A 22,729-nucleotide genomic window follows, 5' to 3' on the forward strand; every position below is an offset into this window, starting at 1 on the left:
AGGGCTTTGTCAAGCTGGGCCTTAAAAACCTCCAAGGAAGGAGACTCCACCACCTCCCTAGGTAACGCATTCCAGTGTTTCACCACCCTCCTAGTGAAATAGTTTTTCCTGATATCCAACCTGGACCTCCCCCACTGCAACTTGAGACCATTGCTCCTTGTTCTGTCATCTGCCACCACTGAGAACAGCCAAGCTCCATCCTCTTTGGAACCCCCCTTCAGGTAGTTGAAGCCTGCTATCAAATCCCCTCTCATTCTTCTCTTCTGGAGACTAAACAATCCCAGTTCCCTCAGCCTCTCCTCATAAGTCATGTGCTCCAGACCCCTAATCATTTTTGTTGCCCTCCGCTGGACTCTTTCCAATTTTTCCACATCCTTCTTGTAGTGTGGGGCCCAAAACTGGACACAGTATTCCAGATGAGGCCTCACCAATGTCGAATAAAGGGGAACGATCACGTTCCTCGATCTGCTGGCAATGCCCCTACTTATACAGCCCAAAATGCCGTTAGTCTTCTTGGCAACAAGAGCACACTGTTGACTCATATCCAGCTTCTCGTCCACTGTGACCCCTAGGTCCTTTTCTGCAGAACTGCTACCTAGCCATTCGGTCCCTAGTCTGTAGCAGTGCAGGGGATTCTTCCGTCCTAAGTGCAGGACTCTGCACTTGTCCTTGTTGAACCTCATCAGGTTTTTTTTCAGCCCAATCCTCTAATTTGTCTAGGTTCCTCTGTATCCGATCCCTACCCTCTAGTGTATCTACCACGCCTCCTAGTTTAGTGTCATCTGCAAACTTGCTGAGAGTGCAGTCCACACCATCCTCCAGATCATTAATAAAGATATTAAACAAAACTGGCCCCAGGACCGACCCTTGGGGCATTCCGCTTGATACCACTTGCCAACTAGACATGGAGCCATTGATCACTACCCGTTGAGCCCGACGATCTAGCCAGCTTTCTATCCACCTTACAGTCCATTCATCCAGCCCATACTTCTTTAACTTGGCGGCAATTTCCATTACTTGCATCTGAAGAAGTGAGGTTCTTACCTACGAAAGCTTATGCTCCCAATACTTCTGTTAGTCTTAAAGGTGCCACAGGACCCTCTGTTGCTTACCACATATCAACGTAGTTATAAACTGGATTTTCAAGAGGATACAGTTCCTGCTGTTATTCCCTTGCTTTTTTGACTTGGAGCTGAGTCTGGCTGTCTCCTGTTCCATCTTGTGAGTCTCCTGTTCTCTCTGTCGAGCTTTTTCCTCAGCAGCCAGCAGCTCCAGACCCCCCTTACGTGCTTTTTTTTCTCTCTTAGGCTAGGTCTACACTACGGGGGGGGGCGACCTAAGATACGCAACTTCAGCTACGTGAATAGCACAACTGAAGTTGCATATTTTAGGTCGACTTACCTGGCTGTGAGGACGGCGGCGAGTCGACCGCTGCCGCGCTGCCGTCGACTCCGCTTCCGCCTCTTGCCACGGTTGAGTTCCGGAGTCGACGGCAGAGCCATCGGGGATCGATTTTATCGCATCAACACTAGACGCGATAAGTCGATCCCCAATAGATTGATTGCTACCCGCCGATTCAGCGGGTAGTGAAGACGTGCCCTCAGCAGCCTCTTTCTCCAGCTGGGCCAAGGCTTGCTTCTCTTTCATTCGAATTTCTGCCAGTTTTTGTTTATGTTCAAATTGCCGGCTGTCCATTAGGGCTTGCAGCTTCATTGCTTTTGCTGATGCTTTCTGGCTCATGGTCAACAAAACTCTCAACACCAACAAAACTCTCAATACCAAAATTCAAATTTGGATAGCGCGGGGTTCTGACCCAAAGCTTAATTGACCTGGTTCTGTGTATCCAAGCACGACTACGCCACTGTAACGATGCTGGTTCTGGCAGGACCCAACTGAGAGTGCCAATTCAGGACAAATCGCTTAAACCGGGCAGTTACAGCCCAAGGCTGGGGTTTTTTCACCTCTAAGGCAAACCAAACCAGCCAGACAAATGGTTATGAAAACCAAAACCCCAGTAAAAGAAAAAAGGTTCTCCTAATCACATAGGACCAAGCCCCAGACGCAGGTCAATATACAAATAAGATCTTACCCACAAATCACGCTGCTGCCAATCCTTTAGAATCTAAAATCAAAAGGTTTATTCATAAAAGGAAAAAGATAGAGATGAGAGTAGAATTGGTTAAATGGAATCAATTACATACAGTAATGGCAAAGTTCTTGGTTCAGGCTTGTAGCAGTGATAGAATAAACTGCAGGTTCAAAATCAAGTCTCTGGAATACATCCCCAGCTGGGATGGGTCATCAGGGGCTGGAGCACATACTTATGAGGAGATGCTGAGGGAACTGGGATTGTTTAGTCTGCAGAAGAGAAGAATGAGGAGGGATTTGATAGCTGCTTTCAACTACCTGAAAGGGGGTTCCAAAGAGGATGGATCTAGACTTTTCTCAGTGGTACCTGATGACAGAACAAGGAGTAATGGTCTCAAGTTGCAGTTGGGGAGGTTTAGGTTGGATATTAGGAAAAACTTTTTCACTAGGAGGGTGGTGAAGCACTGGAATGGGTTCCCTAGGGAGGTGGTGGAATCTCCTTCCTTAGAGGTTTTAAGGTCAGGCTTGACAAAGCCCTGGCTGGGATGATTTAGTTGCGAATTGGTCCTGCTTTGAGCAGGGGGTTGGACTACATGACCTCCTGAGGTCCCTTCCAACCCTGATATTCTATGATTCTATGATTCTATGATCAGTCCTTTGTTCAGAGCTTCAGTTTGTAGCAAAGTCCCTCCAGAGGTAAGAAGCAGGATTGAAGACAAGATGGAGATGAGGCATCAGCCTTTTATAGTCTTTTCCAGGTGTAAGAACACCTCTTTGTCCTTACTGTGGAAAATTACAGCAAAATGGAGTCTGAAGTCACATGAGACAGTCCCTACATACTTTGCTGAGTTGCAAGGCATATCTGCCTTCTCTCAATGGGTCAATTGTATAGCTGATGGTCCTTAATGGGCCATCAAGCAGGCTAGGCAGAGCTAACACCAACTTGTCTGTGATGTCACCCAGAAGCATAGCATAAGTTTGAAATACAGACAGTACAGAGCCAATATTCATAACTTCAACTACAAAAATGATACACCATAACCAGCATAACCATAACCAGCCAACCATAACCTGGTCTTAGACACCTTATATGACCCCCTTTACATAAGATTTGGTGCCACTACAGGACCTTGGTTGCAACCATGTTCTATATGGTCCCAGATTATATCAATAACGTCACATTCACCAGTATATGCCGGGCTAATATAATATATCACATGATTAATAGATATGATTCACATTATATATATTAATATGGATAGTATGTGCTTAATACATATAACATTATATTGTATGTACACTTCTGGCAGTTACATGGCCTGGAATGGTGGCCTGTGTCTTTCTATAGTCTTATTCACCTATGCTAAGTATCCCATAACACCTTGCATTAGCCAGGAAAACTGTCAGGATCAGCACATATGGGTGTTCTACGGTAGTAACAGGCAGGGAGTTATTGTCACTGGAGTGTCCCAAAGATAAGGACAATATATATGGGACAAGCCGAGGAAGTGCATCATGATCTGTCTTGATACCTGGAATTCCTGAGTCAGGAACAAAGAGCTAAGGGGTACCGAATGGTACGAGAAAAAGAAGGTAGAAAGATGGTAGGTTAAGACTAGCCTCAGAGGATGCATACAGTAGCTCTTTCCGTGTAAACAGGTTGTGTATAAAAAGGACGGCTTGAGGGGTGTGACTTTGGACACAAGCCTTCTTTGTAAGGTGAATTCAGCACTGCTGCAGGAGACGGGTTCCCGGAAATTGGAGTTGTATTGAACCTTTGTTCCTGTAATATGCTGTTACTAAGGCTATGTTTTAATCACAGGTATTTTTCGTAAAAATCATGGACAGGTCAAGGGCAGTACACAAAACTTCATGGCCCATGAGCTGTCTATGACTTGTACTATATACCCCAAACTGAAACTTGGGCTGGGGGTCTGTAAGTGCTCTTTGGGGGTGGCCCAGGGGCACTGTGGGTGCTGGAGGGAGGTGGCCTAGGGTGCACCCTAGGGTCGGGTGCTCCCAAACGCAAACTACTGCTGCTGCTGGGGAGTTGGGGGTGTGTGGTGTTCCAAGACTGCCCCAGCAGGGGTCGCCCAGGGCCAGCCGCACCAGCCGCTGCAGAAGTCATGGAGGTCACAGAAAGTTACGGAATCTGTGACTTCCATGACCTCCGTGACAGACACCCAGCCTTAGCTATTACTGATTTTTAGCAATAAACCAGACCAAGATTAGTTATTTGGTCTCTTGAGCATTTTGCATAACGAACCAAAGTGTGTTTGAGCAATTGACCATATGGTTTACCAACAGAAGGGAAAACCCTGTCAACACTGACAAGTTTCTGCACAGTAAAGCAGCTTTCTGTGCTGTAACGCCCGAGGTTACACACTGCCAGGCCACTCAGTGCGCAGAAACTGTACAGTTGTAGCACTGAAAAAAACACCCCAACGAGAGGCGTACAGCTTTCTGCACTGGGGATACAGCGCCACGGTGCTAGTGTAGACACCCTGGTCAATTACAGCCCTGTGATTGGCCTCCAGGAGGTGTCCCACAATGCCCGTGCTCACCTCTCTGGTCATCAGTTTGAACTCTACTGCCCTACTCTCAGGTGACCAACCGTCATCCCCATCCCGTAAATTACTTTGGCATTTTGAAAGTCCCCTTCCTGTTTGCTCGGTGATGCGTGCAGTGGTCTCAGCGCATCTTTCCAGGTGGCCATGCCTGCTTCACGCACCAGGCGATCTCCCACTTGGAGCAATGCCGAGCTGCTGGACCTCATCAATATTTTGGGAAGAGGAGGCTGTCCAGTCCCAGCTGCACTCCAGCTGTAGGAATAATGATACCTACGGACAGATTTCACGATGCATGACAGAAAGGGGCCATGACCAGGACATATTGAACAGCAGAGTCAAAGGGAAGGAGCTGCGGAATGCCTACCACAAGGTGCGGGAGGCAAACAGCTGCTCCCGTGCTGCGCCCATGAGCTGCTGGTTCTACAAAGATCTGGACGCGATACTCGGTGGCGACCCAACCTCCACTGCAAAGGCCACTGTGGATACTTCGGTGGCTCACGTGCCAGTCAAAAGTGGACCGAGCCATGAGGAGGAAATCTTGGATGAGGATGTGGAAGGGGAGGGGGACCCAGAGGCAGAGGATGACTCGGAGGTCAGAGATGCATGCAGCCAGGAGCTCTTTTCTACCCCGGAGGAGGCTAGCCAGTCACAGCTGTTGGATATTGGTGAAACGCAAACAGGAGAGGAGGCCCCTGGTAAGTGGATTTGATTTTGGGAATCGCTGAAATGATGAGCGGCAGAACAGGCTGTTGATTGGTTCCCTCACTTCACAGGAATCTCCCTCAGAGATCTCCAGGAAACTATAGTGGAGATACTGGATAATCCGCTGCCGCAGGTTTCTCAAGCACGTGCCCAGTGTACAGTAGGGTCTGAGAAGGATGATTTACCCTGCCCCTGCAGCTACTCACCATTTTGGGGGTCTTGAGGCTTATATGTGCTCGCCTGGGGTCAGCCAATTAGTGACAGGTATGTGAGTACTGGCTGTGTTTTAAAGCACTGAATCAGTGCTCTCTGTGTTGCAAACAATCCTGCTTCTGTAAAATGTTGTGTTTAAACTTCACAGAGATGACTCTGGGAGCCCAGCCTCCCTCTTTGTTATCCGTGGCTGAACGTCCGTGCAGAATTAGAAAGCAGTCACAAAGAACTAAAAGAGGACTTCCTGCGTGATGTTATGATACACTCTGCTGCTGAGAGACAGGAATTGCAGGAGTGGCAGAACAGCAAGAAGAGGGACCGAAGGAGAACGCGGCGCGCCAGAATGAAGCCACAGACCAGCTCTTAAAGGTTATGAAGCACCAAGCAGACACGCTCCAGACGATACTAGCTCTTCAAACTCAGCAGCTCCACACCTGCCCTCCCCTGCAGCCGCTGTTGCAAAACTCTTTCCCATGCGCCCCCCCAGACACCGTCAACGCACTGTTATCAACCTCCTGGCTCCACTCAATACCCACGGCATTCCACTCCTCCCCCCTCACAATCCAGCACTGCGGACTCCCACTACCCACAGCACTCAACACCCATCCCTCTGAGGTTTGGCCCTGCTGAAGCACACCACACGCTGCATGGCACTCCAAAGGAGAAGGTTGGATATGATCCCTGGACATACACAAATCTTTAGCCATCCCAGGACCCCTCCTCCCCCTGGGACCTTGCCTTCCCCATCCCCCTCACTGCTGATTTTTTTTTTTGACTCTCTCCTCCGGTTGTTGGTTTTTAATAAAATAATTGTGCTGGTTTGAAAGGAATTATTTTATTTATTCATTTATTTTTGTATTAATTGAAAGCAAAAAGATCCCTGCAAAGCAACATACAATTATGTTAAACCCACATATTGCATCGTCTGCACTAATCACCTCCTAGCATTACAAGCACTGCACTACCGAGATAAGCAACAAATCTTAGTGGCTTTCTGCTTTAAATTGCTGCCTCAAGGCATCCCTGACCCTTATGGCCCCGCGCTGCCCCTCTAATAGCCCTGGTCTCTGGCTCTTCAAACTCAGCCTCCAGGCACTGAGCCTCTGTGATCCAGCTCTGAGTGAAGCTTTCACTCTTCCCTTCACAAATATTATGGAGCGTAAAGCATGCAGCTATAAGCATAGGAATATTGTCATCAGCCAGGTCCCACTTTCCATAGAGACAGCACCAGCGGGCTTTTAAATGGCCAAAAGCTCACTCAACAGTCATTCTGCACTTGCTCAGCCTGTTGTTCAACCGCTCCTTGCTGCTGTCAAGTTACCCCGTGTATGGCTTCATAAGCCATGACATTAAGGGGTAGGCTGGGTCTCCCAGAATCACAATGGGCATTTCAACTTCCCCTACGCTGATCTTCTGGTCCAGGAAGAAAGTCCCTGCTTGCAGCTTCCTGAACAGGCCAGTGTTCCGAAAGATGCGCTCATCATGCACCTTTCCAGACCAGCCTCCGGTAATGTCTGTGAAATGCCCACGGTGATACACAAGCACCTGGAGAACCATTGAGAACTACCCCTTGCGATTAATGTAATATGCGTGCCATCTATCGCCCCTCGGCAGTTAGGGAAGCCCATTTGTGCAAACCCATCTACAATGTCACGCACATTCCCCAGAGTCACGGTCTTTCAGAGCGGGATGGGATTAATGGCCCTGCAGACTTCCATCAAGTCCAAGGATCAACTTTCCCGCCACTCAGTGCTTGTTTCCCAAGCCCAAACGAGGTGTTCCACTGTGTTCAGCACCTCCGTGAATGCCACAAGCAATCTCGTATCGTAGCTACTACGCGTGGCGAGATCAATGTCACACTCCTCTTGCCTTTGTAGTTTAAGGAATAACTCCATTGCCACTCGTGACGTGTTGGTCAGAGCGAGCAACATACTGGTCAACAGTTCGGGATCCATTCCTGCAGCCCGAAGAGGCAGGCCACGCAATACACAAACCCGTTGAAAGATGGCGCTAAATGCGGACGGAAGCACAGGGATTGCTGGGATGCGAAGCAATGCATCATGGGGCATTACGACAGGACCTAGGATGCCCTGTGACACCCTCCGCCTTCCCACAACTCTTAGCGGCAGAAGAGAAAGAGGTGCACTGTGGGATAGCTGCCCAGAGTGCACCACTCCGAATACCGCTGCAAGTGCCACAAGTGTGAACACGCTATTGCACAGGCAACTGACAGTGTGAACACACAACAGCGGTTTCCATCACTTGGAGTTGAATAGATGGACTCTTCTCTCTCAAGCTCGGCTCTAGCTCGATCCCCAGCTACGGGCTGGATGCAGGAATCCCTGGGTCATTCTCTGGTCCGTGCAGTGTGAGAGGTCGGATCAGCCTGCTCCCTTCCTGGCCTGAGAATCTCTGAATGAATGGCTCGGCCTTCGCTCCAAGGGGAACTGTGATGCCGTCACCTCCCCAGCTCCCTCGTCCTCCATGGAGTCTCCCCAGGGGAGGTCGACAGGAGCCGAATTTCAAAGACGTGCCCCTTTTCTAGCTCCCTTCCTAGGAAAGCACAATCGGGTTCCACAGCCCGCTGTGCTTCCCCTTTTCACATCACCTCAGGCACTCAGCCCATGGGTCCTTTATCATCTGCTTCTTCGCACAGGTGTGTGGTTAATGTCTCAGAGCAACAGCAGCCTGTGTTGTCTTTCTGCCCCAATCTCCCCTTGGTGCTTCCCCTTTCCAAGTGAGTTTGTCCATTGCATGGACGCACTGGGTGACCTTTGGTAAGTCATTACCCCTCACTGTACCTCACCGTGCCTCAGTTTCCCCATCTGCAAAGTGGAGAGAATGCTTCTCCCTTTGCCTATTGCCATGAGCCTTTTGGGTCACAGACTGGCTCACTGTCTGTCTGTGCAGCACAGAGTGTGATGTGGCCCTGAACTCAGTCAGCTCTGGGCAGCACCTGGCATAATGGGGGCCGTGATTTTGTTGGGCTCTGGACGCCACCCGGCACAATGGTCAGGGTCAGATTTCCGAGTAGGCACAGTAGGCACGTGCCTAGGGGTGCCGGCATTCTATAGGGCACCTAAAAATTCAAACTTTGCCACTCTCAGGTCCCAGCAGGGGGCAGGGCCGGCTGAGGGTCGACAGTGTCACCTCTTAACGGGGCCAGTGAGTGTGGGCTGGGGGGCAGGGCTTGGCAGAGTGGGTCACTGGGGGAGTTCATGAGGCAGCTCTGGGCAGAGGGGGTGGGGGGTTCTGGACAGTGGGCAGAGGGAGCGCTGGGTGGCACCTAAAAGTTAAATGTGGTGGGGATCCCCTGCCACCCAAGGTGGTTAAGAGTTTCCGAGCAGCAAGGGTACCCTGCAGTTCCTGGCTGCCTCCAGGCAGCGGGGCCCCCAGAGCTCCAATCTGCGGGGGTGGGGAGGAATGACCACCAAGCCCCTGCGCCTAGGGGCGCCTAAGTATAAATCCAGCCCTGACAATGGGCTAGTACACACAGTAAAAGACCCAGTTGCCCTGGCCAAAAGTCCAGTTCCCAACTGGAATCAGTTAAAAATATTAGCAGGGATCCCAGCTGGGGCTGATTTCCCAGTGCACCAGGTTTCTGAATCTTTAATTCCACCATCGGCAGGGCACTGATTGGCCATTGGCCCAGGATTGGCAGGACTGGGGCGGCTGGGGGTGTGTGCAGCTGAGTGGCGGTTACGATCTCCCCATGGTGCCTTACCCTGTCTCTGCCTTCCAGGGCTCTGCATCGCCCTGTGCCTGGGGGGCACTGTGGCCCAGAATCATGGCTTACAAGGTAAGGCTGACTCCTCCTGGCTAACCTTCCCCAGCGCTCCCGGCTGCCTGGAGTCTCTGGCCTCCGCCCCCTCCAGTTCCTTTCCCTTGTGGGAGGAGAGCAGAGTAAGGGGTCGGGCGAGCCGGGAGCAGCCCCTTGGTGTGGGTATCTTGGGGTGGGTTTATAGAGCAGGGTGGGTGCATGCAGGGGAGAGGAGAATGCCCCTGTGTAGGCCTCCCCTTCCCTCCCCAGCCCCGTGGCCAGCAGAGAATAGACACTGGGGCCCACGGCTCTACACTGGGGGCTGGAGTGAGGGGCAGATCCCCTTTGTAGCCAAGGGCCGTGTTATTGACCAACCTGAATCAAACCCCTGATGGCTCAGACATTAGAAGTGGCATTTGTAATTCTCCCCCCGCTACCGTCTAAAATCGGACTGAACTGAAACCGGGGACCCACGTGCCCAGCTGGGGGGCGTTTGGGATCCGGACTCTGCGCTTCGAGCCCAGCTCTGCTGCGAAAATCCCAAGATGGGATTCGGGCAAATTCCCATTGACCCACTGGGGTCCCCCAGTGCTGCTCCCACCTGCTCCGTCTGCTCCCATCCCAAGCCCTGCAGCCGGCTAAGCTGCGCTGGGATCCTTCCCCTCACGCTGGCCAGAGGGACGGGTCCCAGTGGAGCCCCAGACACCGGGCAGCTAAAGGATCCAGGAGCCCCCGTAGGCAGGTCACAGTCTGGGTCATGGGAGGCAGCTCAGGATCCAAACTAGCCTCGCGCCCGACTCCGCTCTCAGTCAATCCAGAGCAGAGTCGGGCAGGAACTTCCCAAGGACCCATTTTTTGCCAGAAAATTCCAATTCGGTTCAGAGGAATGTTTGGTTTTACTCAGGGATAAATTGTGTGTGGGAGTGGGGGAGATGAAATAATTTTCAAAATGAAAAAATCCCATTTTCCGGTTTGAAGCGAGGTTTGGGTTTGTAATTGACGCTAATGAGAGTAATGACGACGGGAACAAAAAGGAGAAAAATAAGGTGAGATCAAAAAACATTTCATTTGCAGGGCCGGCTCCAGGCACCAGCCGAGCAAGCTGGTGCTTCGGGTGGCAGATTGTAGGAGGCGGCATTCCGCCCAATCCTAGGGCAGCACGGCCGCTTTTTTGTTGTTGTTGTTGTTGTTGTTCCGCTTCGGCCGCCCTGTAGGGGGCAGCGGCATGGAGGACGGAAGCGCCCTGCAGCAAGCCCGGCAGGGCAGCCCGCGTCCTTCTCTCCCAGCCGACTGGAACGGCGCGGAGCCCTCCCAGCAGGGGGCACGGCGAGAAGGGCCGAATGGCAGCGCCCCGCTGAAGCCCTGGCCGCCCCCCTTCTCTCTCTCCCCTAGCTCCCTCCCCCTCCCCCCGCTAGCCGGGGCACATCTGAAGCACAGGGAGTCCCCCTGCACCCGCGCGCCTGCCACGCCACAGGGTTTGTTTTTTTTGCTTTGCCATTCTGGCCGCCCCATTTTTTGATGTTTTTGTTGTTGTTGTTGTTGCTTGGGGCAGCCAAAAAGCCAGAGCCGGCCCTGTTCATTTGAAGCGACGCCCAGCTCTGGCAGTTCTGCCTGTCTGTGCCAGGGGCAACCCAGGTAGCCAAGGCCCCTGTGCAGCCGAGGGCAGCTTGTTGCCAGGCGGTGGATGGTGTCGGAGCTGTTTGCCAGGCGCCCAGGGATGAAAATCAGCGAATGAGGCGTGTGAAAGGAGTCGATCCCAGTGTGGGGTGGGGGTGGGGGGGAGCTGCTCTGCACTGGCTGACCCTGCCCAGCTGTTCCCGCCCCTGCAGGTACCACTGAGGACTGCAACAGCCATATGCTATGCCCAGCAAACGCCAAGTGTGTGAACAACACCCACTGCACCTGCCTGGATGGATACCAGTCACATGGGAATCGCTTCTTCACCGACACAACGGAGATCTGTGACGGTAACGGGGCTCCCACGTTGTTCTGTGTGCAGGGCCAGAGCAGGGCATTAAGGGATGGAACAGCCAACTCCACTGACTCCAGGGCCTGTTGGGGGGGCTCAGCCCGGCTGGGGAATGAGGGGAGGCAGCAGCACGGGTGAGCGCCGCCCTCCTGGTGATCGAACCGGGGCCTCCAGAGTGAGCAGCAGGAGCGGCTGCAGCAGGAGCCAGGAGCGTTGGGCTCTGTGAATGGGGCACAGGGTGGGGGGGGCCCATCACACTGACCGGTCTGAATCCCAGCCTGGGCCCTAGTCAGCCACTGGGTGTCCTGGGGCAGACAGGCCCCACGGATCCCTGCCCAGAGGAGCAGATTGGGGCAGCCCTGGCTATACTTCCCCCCTCCAACCCACAGGGATCCAAGGAGGGAGGGGGCAGAGGCAAGGCAACTTGACATCCCCCCCAACACACAGGAGCCTGGAGCCCCAAGGGGACGTCTCCCAACCCACCCCCCATACATGGGGGATCTGGGTGTTTGTGGGGCCGAACCCCCCGTACCTGGGACAGGAGGCTCGGGGGGGCTGTTCACAACATTCCAGCAGCAGAAATGGGTAACTGAGAATCAGGCCCTTAATCAGGAACTGCTCAGGGCCCCAGTCACCTGGGTCCCGTCACCCAGCTCAGTACAGGGGTCTGGGGGGGTGATACAGGGAACATCGCTCTGCCAGGACTGTACAGAGCGTCCCCTCTTGCATTACAGATATTAACGAGTGTCTGGGGCCGAGCCAGCCAGACTGCGGACACAACGCAAACTGCACCAATGTGGCTGGGAGTTACTACTGCCACTGCATCCATGGCTACGAGCCCAGCTCTAGGAGAGCCATCTTCAAGGATGCAAGTGAAAACACCTGCCAGGGTGAGCTCTCCCCTGGCCCCCACCTGCTGAGACCCCCCCCCCTCACAAACACAAATGCTCGTTCCAGGCCTGGTGCTGCACCGGGCCTGCTGCCATCTTTGGGAGTGTATCGAGGCTGTCAGCGAGGCTGTGATGAGACGTGACCCTCGCCTGCTCCCGCAGAGCATGAGGCCAGGCTCACCCTGTACCCGGCGCTTGGACAGGGAATAAACCCTCGGGGTTAGAAACAGACCCACAGAGCAAACTCCTTGTGCTGCAGAGATGCGCTGGGGAGAGGGGACGGGACACTAGTGCCCTGCTGAGCCTGGGAAGTGGCCCCGGTAACGGCTCTCGGAATTGGGCTCAGGCATTCTTGACTTCACACACACACACACACCCCCGTCCCTTATTGCTTGAGCTTCCACCGGGGGGGAGGCAGCCATGCTCTGCTCTGGCCTCTAGGGCAGGGGGGGCCAACCTGAGCCTGAGAAGGAGCCAGAATTTACCAATGTACATTGCCAAAGAGCCACAGTAACACATCAGCAGCCCCCCATCAGTTCCCCCACCCCACTCCCAGAACCTTCCACCTACTGACAGCCCCATCCATCAGCACCTCCCCCTTCCTTCCCACAACTCCCAATCAGCTGTTTCGTGGCGTGCAGGAGGCTGTGGGGTGGAGGGGGAGGAGTGAGGGCACTGCAGGCTGAGGGGGCGGGAAGGGGTGGAGTGGGGGCAGGGCCTGTGGCAGAGCCAGGGGTTGAGCAGTGAGCACCCCCGGCACATTGGAAAGTTGGCGCCTGTAGCTCCAGCCCCGGAGTTGGTGCCTGTACAAGGAGCCGCATATTAACTTCTGAAGAGCCGCGTGTGGCTCCGGGGCCGAGTTCATGCACCAGAGGGAGAACTTGCAGGAAGCTTCTGCTTGGTGACAGGGTGTGACTGGTGCCTGGGGGGGCCACACTGAGATTGCTCCATCAGGGCAAACTGCAGAGTGGGGCCGACAATCCCCCACTGGTTAGTTCTGAAACTTCGATTCACCAAACCAGCAACAAACCAGCTGCTCTGATACTGTGCGGCTCACCCAGAAGCCAGAAACACAGCTCCCGGCTCCTTTTCTAATATGGCTTCAAAGGCAGAATTTGGGTCATTTCACCTGCAAGTTGCTTAACCCTTTCTGGCTCAGTGTCCCACAGGGCCGGACTTTTGCTCGGAGCATCACTTCTGCTGACTTTGGTTCGGGCCTTGTACCAGGCCCCTGCTCCAGGCTCTCTCTGCTCCAGCTCTGCGTCACTCCCCAGGGCAGCGCTGGGAGGGGTATGTGCTGGGACTGGCATTGCCAGCCCAGCCCCAGCCTTCCCTCAGACACCCTTGCTTCCAGCGGCATGGCGCAGGGACACACGGGTTGGTCAGCTCTGCGTCACTCCCCCAGGGCAGGGAGTTTGCCCAGGGCACAGCCCGAGAGGTCTCTCTGGGCTCGCAGTGCAGTGGATTGGGAGACCCCTTTGCGCTGGTGAAGCTGGCGCATGCACCAATGCCAGTCCCCTGGCAGGGGAGACCCACATGCTGGTGTCTCCACCAGGGGATGCTGGAAGCTGCCAGCTGCTAAATCGCTTTGTGCTGGTCCCTGTCTGTGCTCCCTGACCCCCCGAGTCAGCAAAGCACATGCTTGGCTCCAGCCCTGCCCAGCTACGCACTTAACTCGGCTCCAGTGGGTCTCAAGTGCATGGCTGAGATCGTGACGACAATCCCAGGCACTAAAGAAAATCAGATTCGCTTAGAAAATCACGAGCTTTAGAAAGACCAATGAGCAAGGGGCAGTGTGTGGATTGGATTGAATTGAAAAGGGGCAAATTCAAAGCAGAAACAAGGAAATACTCCTCCACCCGGGGAAGCAGTAGCCTCTGGAACTCACTGCTACTGCGGCCTGGAGGCTGTGAATGTGTCGAGTTTTAAAGAGGGACTGGCTGTTTCTATGGGGAACGACAATGCCTGGAGCTGTGCTAGTTAATGGACAATAATTCTGGGAGGGAGGGAAAAGCTCCCACTTCAGGGCTTCAGCCGAACTCCAACTATTAGAAACCAGAACGAGACCTTCATGGGGACAGATTATCCTCTCGCTGCTGCTGCAGGTCACTTACAGCTTCCTCCATAGCACCCGTCTTAGACGGGATACCGGGGTAGATGGGCCTTGGGGCTGACCCAGGCTGGCAATGTCTGTGTGTTCCTCTGTGATTGGAACCTGAGGGGGATTTCTGCCAAGTCCCAGTGTTCCCACCCCTTGGGCAACTCAGCTTCAAACATGGACTCCTACATCTCCCCAAATCTTGGCCCCATAGGGGCTTGGCCCATAGAGGCCACAGTGGCAGATCTGGGGTCTGAAGGTCCCCTTCCCTCTGTTATGTTCACGGCACACACACACAGTTAGAAACAAAGCATCACATCCTCTCGCTGGTGGGCTGCAGCTCAACACAGGGTTATTCTTAGAATCCAGAACATCAGCACACGAGGACCCCAAACAGAGAGAGACAAAGCAGGCTGCTCCTGAAGGCAAATGGGTACAACTAACCCCACTTGGCTCTAGGCTGGGCTCTTTGGCAGACACACTGTGGGAAACCCCAGATTATATGCTTGTCACCCGAGCTCCCTAGAAAGAGAGTCCAGGAAAGCCCCTTACAGAAGTAAAGTGAGAGCTTGTGATGCTAACACAGTTTTCAATACACCATATTCTCGAATGGCCGTTCCGCTGCCAGAGCCTAGTGTGGCCTGAGCATAGCTGAGAATCAGGCTTGTGATTGTTAAGCTCCCAGGGGCCTGGTCACCTGGGTCCCATCACCCAGCTCAGTACAGGTGGGTGATACAGGAATGTCTCCCTGCCAGGACTGTACATAACATCCCCTCTTGTTTTGCAGATATTGACGAGTGTCAGGGCCCGAGCCCGGCAGACTGCGGACCCCACGCAATATGCAACAACGTGGCTGGGAGTTACTACTGCACCTGCATCGATGGCTACGAGCCCAGCTCTGGGAAAACCAAATTCATGCACGCGAGTGGGGACACCTGCCAGGGTGAGCTCTCCCCTGGCCCCCACCTGCTGAGACCCCCACCCCACATGCTTATTGCCAGCAAGGGGCCGCACCAGGGCTGCTGCCAACTTTAGCAGTAGCCGGAGGCCATCAGCGAGGCTTTGATGAGACATGACTTTTGCCTGCTCCCGCAGAGCATGGGGCCGGGCTCACCGCTGTGCCTGGCGCTTGGACAGGGAATTAACAGACCCACAGAGCAAACTCCTTGTGCTGCAGTGATGCACTAGGGAGAGGGGAGGGGACAGTCGCTGGCCCCAACACGCAGCATCTGGGCTGCTAGTGTCCCCCTGAGCCTGGGAAGGGGCCTCGTGTCTGGGCCATGGAAATAGCACAGTGCGCTCTGCCCCCTATGGGCACAGTTAGCCCCAGCCACGCTCCTGATCCTCCCCCTGTGGGTCCTGGGGGGCACAGACTAGTGCAATGCTACGCACCCCTGCCTCAGCCCCTACATCAGGGGTTAGGAGCAGGGTGGGGGCAGGACCCCTACAGCAGCTCCACTCCAGCTGGGGTGGCCCCTTTTGCCAGGTGGGGGATTCTCGAGTGGCCGTTCGGCTGCCAGAGCAGCCTAGTGCCGCCTGAGCGTAGCTGAGAATCAGGCTCCATCCGGGTGGCGCTTACCTCGGGCGGCTCCCAGTTGGCAGTACAGCGGGGCTAAGGCACGTGTAAAGGTGGGGTCTCCCCAGCGGGCAGAGGCATCTGTACCCAGCAGGTCTCTGTGCAGAGTAGATGGAAACACATCAAGAAGTCTCAGAGACAGGAGCAGGAGGGACAGGCAAAGTGGAGTGTAAATGGAGGGGAGAGAGAAACAGAGTGAGACGGGGAGGAAGGGAGGGAGTTTTGTAGCAGCCACGTGTTAAACTATTGCCATTGTGGGACTGGCATGTGGACAGACAGCAGCCATCGGGCCTGGGAACAGAAGCGGATTTCCCCCCAGGCAGGAGTGAGTTGATATGAAAACCTGATATGAAAGCTCTAACGTCTGTTCCTCTCTAAGTCCCCAGCATTAACCCCAGCGTTGAGTTTGAGGGAATCAAAGAGACGTGCAGAAATTTCTCTCTGCAGGTACGTTCAAACCCCTCATTCATTTGTTGGGGATTTTGCCCTGTGTTTTTTACCACCAATATGGAAATTCCCAGACAAAAACCTTTCCTGTTGGTATTACAGTGACCCCTGTAAACCCCATCCAAGATTAGGGCAATGCGGTGTTTGTTCCTTTCATCGCTGGGACTCGATCCTCCTCATCCTTCTAGGCTGGTCCCATCTACATGTGATCAGCTGTTCAAGTCCTTCTCTATTCCAGTTTGTCTTGAAGCAGTTCCTCAGAAACTCCACAGCTTATCAAATCCTTTTGTATGACAGCCACCCATCCAGTCTGGAGTCTCCCAATCCTCTTATCTTCTGCGTCTATCTTTAGCACCTTGTTTCCTGTTTGTTCTTCTGACCTTCTTGTCACACACCCACACCATCTGAGCCTGGTTCCCTCAGCTTTTCTATCATTAGTCCTACTTTCACTCTTGCCCTAATTCCCTCATTTCAAACTTGTAACTCCAAGCATCCATCTTAAAATTTTCATTTCCTCTGTCTTCAAAATAGGTCCTGGCTCTTCCTCAGTCCCTGGCTTTTGGAGCCATACAAAAGTGCAGGCCTGATCACCATCTTCTAGATCTTACTTTTCTGTTTGACAGGCGTTCTCCTATCGCAGAGCACTCCCTCGCTTCTCTCCCTTTACTCCATGCTTTTCCCAATCTGCTTATAAGTTTTTTGTTGAGTTCATCATTTTCTTGTACTATCACAGAATTGTAGGAACAGAAGGGACCTCGAGAGGCCATCTAGTCCAGTTCCCTACACTCATGGCAGGACTAAGTATTATCTAGACCATCCCTGACAGGTGTTTGTCCAACCTGCTCTAAAAAATCTCCAATGATGGAGATTCCACAACCTCCCCAGGCAGTTTATTCCAGTTCTTAACTATCCTTGACAGGAAACTTTTCCTAATGCCCAATTTAAACTGCCCATTGCTTTTTATCCTATCTTCAGAGGTTCAGAAGAACAATTTTTCTCCCTCCTCCTAGTAACAACCACTCATGTTTTTATATACAACTCTACCCCGATATAACGCAACCCGATATAACATGAATTTGGATATAACGCAGTAAAGCAGTGTTCCAGGGGGGCAGAGCTGCGTATTCTGGCGGATCAAAGCAAGTTTGATATCATGCAGTTTCACCTATAACGCAGTAAGATTTTTTGGCTCCTGAGGACAGCGTTATATCGGGGTAGAGTTGTACTTGAAAACTGTTATCACGTCCCCTCTCAGCCTTCTCTTTTCCAGACTAAACAAACCCAATTTTTTCAATCTTCCCTCATAGGTCATGTTTTTTAGACCGTTAATCATTTTTGTTGCTCTTCTCTGGACTTTTTCCAATTTGTCTACATCTCTCCTGAAACGCGGTGCCCAGAACTGAACACAATACTCCAGTTGAGGTCTAATCAGTGCGGAGTAGAGCGGAAGAATTACTTCTCGTATCTTACTTACAACACTCCTGCTAATACATCCCAGAATGAGATTTGCTTTTTTTGCAACAGCATTACACTGTTGACTCATATTTAGCTTGTGGTCCACTGTGACCCATAGATCCCTTTCCACAGTACTCCTTCCTAGGCATTCATTTCCCATTTTATATGTGTGCAAGTGATTGTTCCTTCCTAAATGGAGTACTTTGCATTTGTCCTTGTTGAATTTAATCCTATTTACTTCAGACCATTTCTCCAGTTTGTCCAGATCATTTTGAATTTTAATCCTATTCACCAAAGCACTTGCAAGCCCTCCCAGTTTGGTATCATCCACAAACTTTATAAATGTACTCTGTATGCGATTATCGAAATCACTGATGAAGATATTGAACAGACCCAGACCCAGATCTGATCCCTGCGGGACCCCACTCGATATGCCCTTCCAGCTTGACTGTGAACCACTGATAACTACTCTCTGGGGATGGTTTTCCACCTAGTTATGCACCCACCTTAGAGTGGCTCCATATAGGTTGTATTTCCCTAGTTTATTTATGAGGTCACATGAGACAGTGTCAAAAGCCTTACAAAAGTCAAGATATACCAGACCTACCACTTCTCACCTACCCACAAGGCTTGTTACTCTGCCAAAGAAAGCTATCAGGTTGATTTGACAGGATTTGTTCTTGACAAATCCATGCTGACTGTTACTTATCACCTTATTATCTTCTAGGTGTTTGCAAATTGATATTGAACCTTCTAAAACTTCTGTAGCTTTGCTAGTGGCTGGCCCTGGACTTACACGCCCATTGTCTTCCTGAGGAGAGCATTGAATCTACAGACCCTATACTCTGATTTCTTCTGCTGGTTTTCATGCCGTTTCTTTCCAATATGCACCTCCATGTCTCTCTGCATCTTCTTTCACTTCCTCTTTCCTCTCCCCCACGAGCACTACGTCATCTGCAAAAGGCATGTGCCGGGGGCCACTCTCTGGCTGCTTTCTGTCAATGCCTCCAGCACTGACGTGAACAAAAAGGGGCTTAGTCCCAAGCCTTGATGTAGTCCAACTGTTACTGGAAACTGTTCCCTATCGCCACATGAACCTCGTGCTGTGGCAACAGCACCATCGTACATGTCCTGGACACGTCTGATATAAAAGCTTTATTCATTCAATGAGGGGTGTCAGGATCAGGCCCCTGCATAAGGCAAACACCAATGTCGGTCGCCCTTCAGCGCCTGCAGAACTCTCCCTCTGCCCTGGGTCTCTCTGCAGGGAAAGCGGAGCAGCAGAAGCAGCAGTCTTTGCTCTTTCTTTAATTCAACCTTAGAGATTTTGATGTCCACGTTCAAAGACGGGAGTGCGGCGTTATCACTGGAGGTGAGAGGCTCCTTCCCTTGAATGTGCCCTGCAGACTAGTGCCCCTCCGTGTGCCCCAGACCCTGTGTGCTGCTGTGCTGGGTTAGGAGTCTATTCTCGGGGGAGGGCGACATGTAGATACTCTTCAGAAAAGATCTGTGCCCTCCACTGCTGTGGGGAGCAGGGGTGCACAGTCTAGTGGTGTTTGTCTGTGTCTGTGTGCACATGCCCTCTAGTGGTGTGAATGCACATTTGTGTTTGTCCACCCAAATACACCCTCTAGTGTTCAGAACTGTTGTTGTTCATTAGAGGTTCTATACTGCTAACAGTTAATGGGGATTCTCCTTCAGCTCATCTGTCAGTGACCTAAGTTTTTCAGGCAGCAGGATCTGGGCTCTATCCCTGCCCTGCCAGACATTTCTGAGCCGCTGCCGGATGCAGCATAGAGACAGCCTAGGAAGCCGTGGGCCTGTGACAATGTTGTTCCCTGGCATCTGTAATGGAGGGATGGGGGAGTGAAGAAGAAAGAACAAAGGGTTCTACCCCAGTTGGCTTCAGGTCCCAGTGGGGCCCCGAGTCAGCCTCAGTGGACCCCCTTTGTAAAGGGCTCCCCCTCTGAGAGCACTGCAGCCTCCTCAACTGGGAGAGGCTGTGATGCCCGATGCCCCCTGGGAACACACGGGACGTGGCACCTAAACCCCGGACTCTTCGCTCCCAGGGCCTTTCCTTTCCTATCCCCAGAACGCAACTCTCCCTTTCAATGCCCTCCTGAACAGCACCTCCCTCTGGGATGGCGGAGACAAGGGGGACGTGGGGTCGGCCGTGACGGTCCTGCTGCAGAGCGTGGAATGGGCTGCGCTGGCCACTGCGCTCCGGTCTCCAGAGATAACCACACAGAACATGACGACAGAGTCTATGGGTGAGGGGGGACGTGTGGTTCTCGGTGCCACCTGCTGGCTGCCGTGAGATACGGGGTTACACACTGTGCCCCAAATCCACTGGAAGTTAGAGCCTATATACCATTGTGGATGTGAGCCTGTGTTCAGTACAGACACAGAGCAGCACTGCCCCTGCCCCAGGAAATATAACCCAGTCCTGCCAGTGCCCCCAGGAGCAACAGCAATGCCTGAGAGGGCTTTAAATGTAATATTTGGCATTCCACCACTAGGGGCTGCCACACTGAGCCAGTCACCTCCCCCCACCCCCACTATTCCCCCTGCTGGGGACGCAGCATCCCCAGGGAGACAGAGCCAGAATGGGGAGAGGGGATATGGGGGGGTGATCAATGGAACTCGGGGGGGCTCCAAACTTCCCCTTCCCACAGTGCGAAGTGCCCTGAAGCCCCCTGGCTCCAAGTGGAGTGGGAGGGGGGTGGATCTGGCCCAGAATGGACAGATTCCCAGGGAAGGGGTTTCACAGCGAGGGGCTCTGTCATTCCTCACCCCCACCTCCCACAGCTATCCAGACACGGCTCGTCACAGGGAACTGCAGCCAGGACAGTGAGATCTTCATCTTGAGAGCTCACGAGGAGACGATGGACGTGCACTGTGATTCAATCCCCAGAACAGCGACACGAGGTACCATCTTGAGGATGGTGACACCCAGGGCTCAAACCACAGCACAGAGCAGTTCCCAGGCACCTAACCCCAGTCTGGGTTCCCACGTTCCTCCCTCCCTCCCCATGGATCCCCAGGCCGGGCCCTGGCCTCTGTCTCTAGCCCTGGAGTGCTCCTTGCTGGTTGAGCCAGTGGTTCTTGGACTGTGGCCATGGAGCTGACACCGTCGTTCCTGCCTGTCCCACAGCTTGAGCCCCGAGCAGTGAGGAGTTGGGGGCGCAGAGGGGAGACGGCTCATGAGAGGGTCTCTGGTATGAAGTGGGCCCAGAGAATGGAAAGGGCAGGAACGCCCTAGTCTAGCTAGACCCCCAAATGGAGATGTGGGGACCAGGGTAACGTGTACCACAGCTGCCTTATTCAGGGCCCCGAATCCTCCAGCACCAGGGGAAGCTCATCCCTGGCCAGCCCCTCTCCTGGTCTCGCTGAGAAAAACTGAATCTTCGTCTCTGCATCCTGCAGCTCGACGTTTCCAGCCGGACGCGTTCCTGGGGGCTCCGAGGGAGGAGGTAGCACAGTCCAGTGGTTAAACCTTAAGAGTTGTGGCCAGGATCCTGGGTTCCATTCCCAGATCTGCCACAGACTCACTGTGACCCCTGGGCACCCGGCCGGCTCCTTCTTTGCCATAGCGTCCCCAGCTCCCTAACGAGGGATCATCTCCTCTCCCAGCAGGTTTGGGGGCTGCTGCTTTTATTTCCTACTCCAACCTGGACTCCATCATCAGTGCGAGACGTCTCAGCGAGGGAAATCTACCGGCTGGTGGGAAGCTGGAGAAGAGTCATCTCAACTCCAGGGTGGTGAGTGGGGCCCTCGGAGACGGAAGACCCATTAACCTCTCCAGACCCGCATATTTCACCCTGCGCCACAGACAGGTGAGTGAAGGAAGAGCCTTTCCTTTTGCTCCATATCTGGGGCTCCAGAGGGGCCTACAGAAGGCACCATCTCCTGCCGGGCATTTGGACCGTGCTGCCTTTCTGGCTCCTGATGGTCCTGAGAAGAGGAGGCCTCCTTATTCCTGACGCGTTGGGGCTGTTTTATTGGAAGAGGTTACCGGGGGTCACACCACGACACATGGCTGTGCAAAGTGATCTAGGGTAACAGCTTTGCCTAGCTCACCCCTGAGCCGGAATAACTGGAAAGCCGTTTTCTGTAGAGATGGTGGTTCAGGGAATCAGCATGAAACACTTTGATACGGTAATGAAGTGGTTAGGGTGCATACGTGTATATGTGCACACAGCACTTCCCCCTGCTGGATGCAGTCAGAACTGCTCAGCCATGTGCCACGTTCCTTATAGTGCTAACAGCTAGCAAGGATTTATTTCCCTTTCGCTCCAATAGCAGGGCCTGTGATTTTGGAGCAGCAGGATCTGCGTTCTCTCTCTACTGTCACCAGGATGGCCCCAGTGGGCACTGGGGGCTGCGTGGGGAGAGCCGTGGAGCTGTAGGTGGCCTTGGGTTTGCTATAGACTTGTGATAACAGAAATGACGTTCCGTGATCCCACGAGGATGAGGATGATTCTGTTGTATTTCCAGGCCAAAAAAGAGGAGGAAGAGGCTCTCTGCGTCTACTGGAAAGTAGTGGCCGAGAGCGGCAGCTGGTCTCCGGACGGCTGCACCACCGTGCACACGAACAGCACTCACACCAACTGCAGCTGTGACCATCTCTCCAGCTTGGCCGTCCTAATGGCTCCCACCACAGTGGCGGTATCTCACCGTGAGACTCGGGTCACAGGGCTGGACCCTGAGCTCCGCACTCAGGCATGGGCAAAGCTCTCCCTGGAGCGACTGGAGTCTTTGCTGGGGAAAAGGCTGAGTAGGAACCAAGGGTGCTGGTCTGGGGTCACTGGTGATTCTCCCTTTGCTGTTGTCAGGGTTCCTTCCCCACTCTTGAACTCTAGGGTACAGATGTGGGGACCCGCATGAAAGCCCCCTAAGCTTATTTCTACCAGCTTAGGTTAAAATCTGGTACACTGCCACCACCAAGTGATTTAACAAGA

At 53.2% G+C, this 22,729-nt stretch overlaps 1 protein-coding gene across 1 annotated transcript in view; it reads left to right on the top strand.

Moving 5' to 3' along the window:
- Positions 1-22,729, top strand: part of LOC101931939 (adhesion G protein-coupled receptor E3-like) — a 35,869-nt gene that overhangs the window by 8,515 nt on the left and 4,625 nt on the right. Inside the window, 10 exon segments of the mRNA XM_065595066.1 lie at positions 9,316-9,372; positions 11,163-11,300; positions 12,037-12,192; positions 15,078-15,233; positions 16,246-16,313; positions 19,036-19,140; positions 19,861-20,038; positions 20,577-20,696; positions 21,405-21,604; positions 22,266-22,490. Of these exon segments, the coding sequence (XP_065451138.1) occupies positions 9,316-9,372; positions 11,163-11,300; positions 12,037-12,192; positions 15,078-15,233; positions 16,246-16,313; positions 19,036-19,140; positions 19,861-20,038; positions 20,577-20,696; positions 21,405-21,604; positions 22,266-22,490 (1,403 nt within the window).

The sequence above is a fragment of the Chrysemys picta genome, chromosome 4 (assembly GCF_011386835.1).
Source record: "Chrysemys picta bellii isolate R12L10 chromosome 4, ASM1138683v2, whole genome shotgun sequence".
Classification (NCBI taxonomy): Eukaryota; Metazoa; Chordata; order Testudines; family Emydidae; genus Chrysemys; species Chrysemys picta.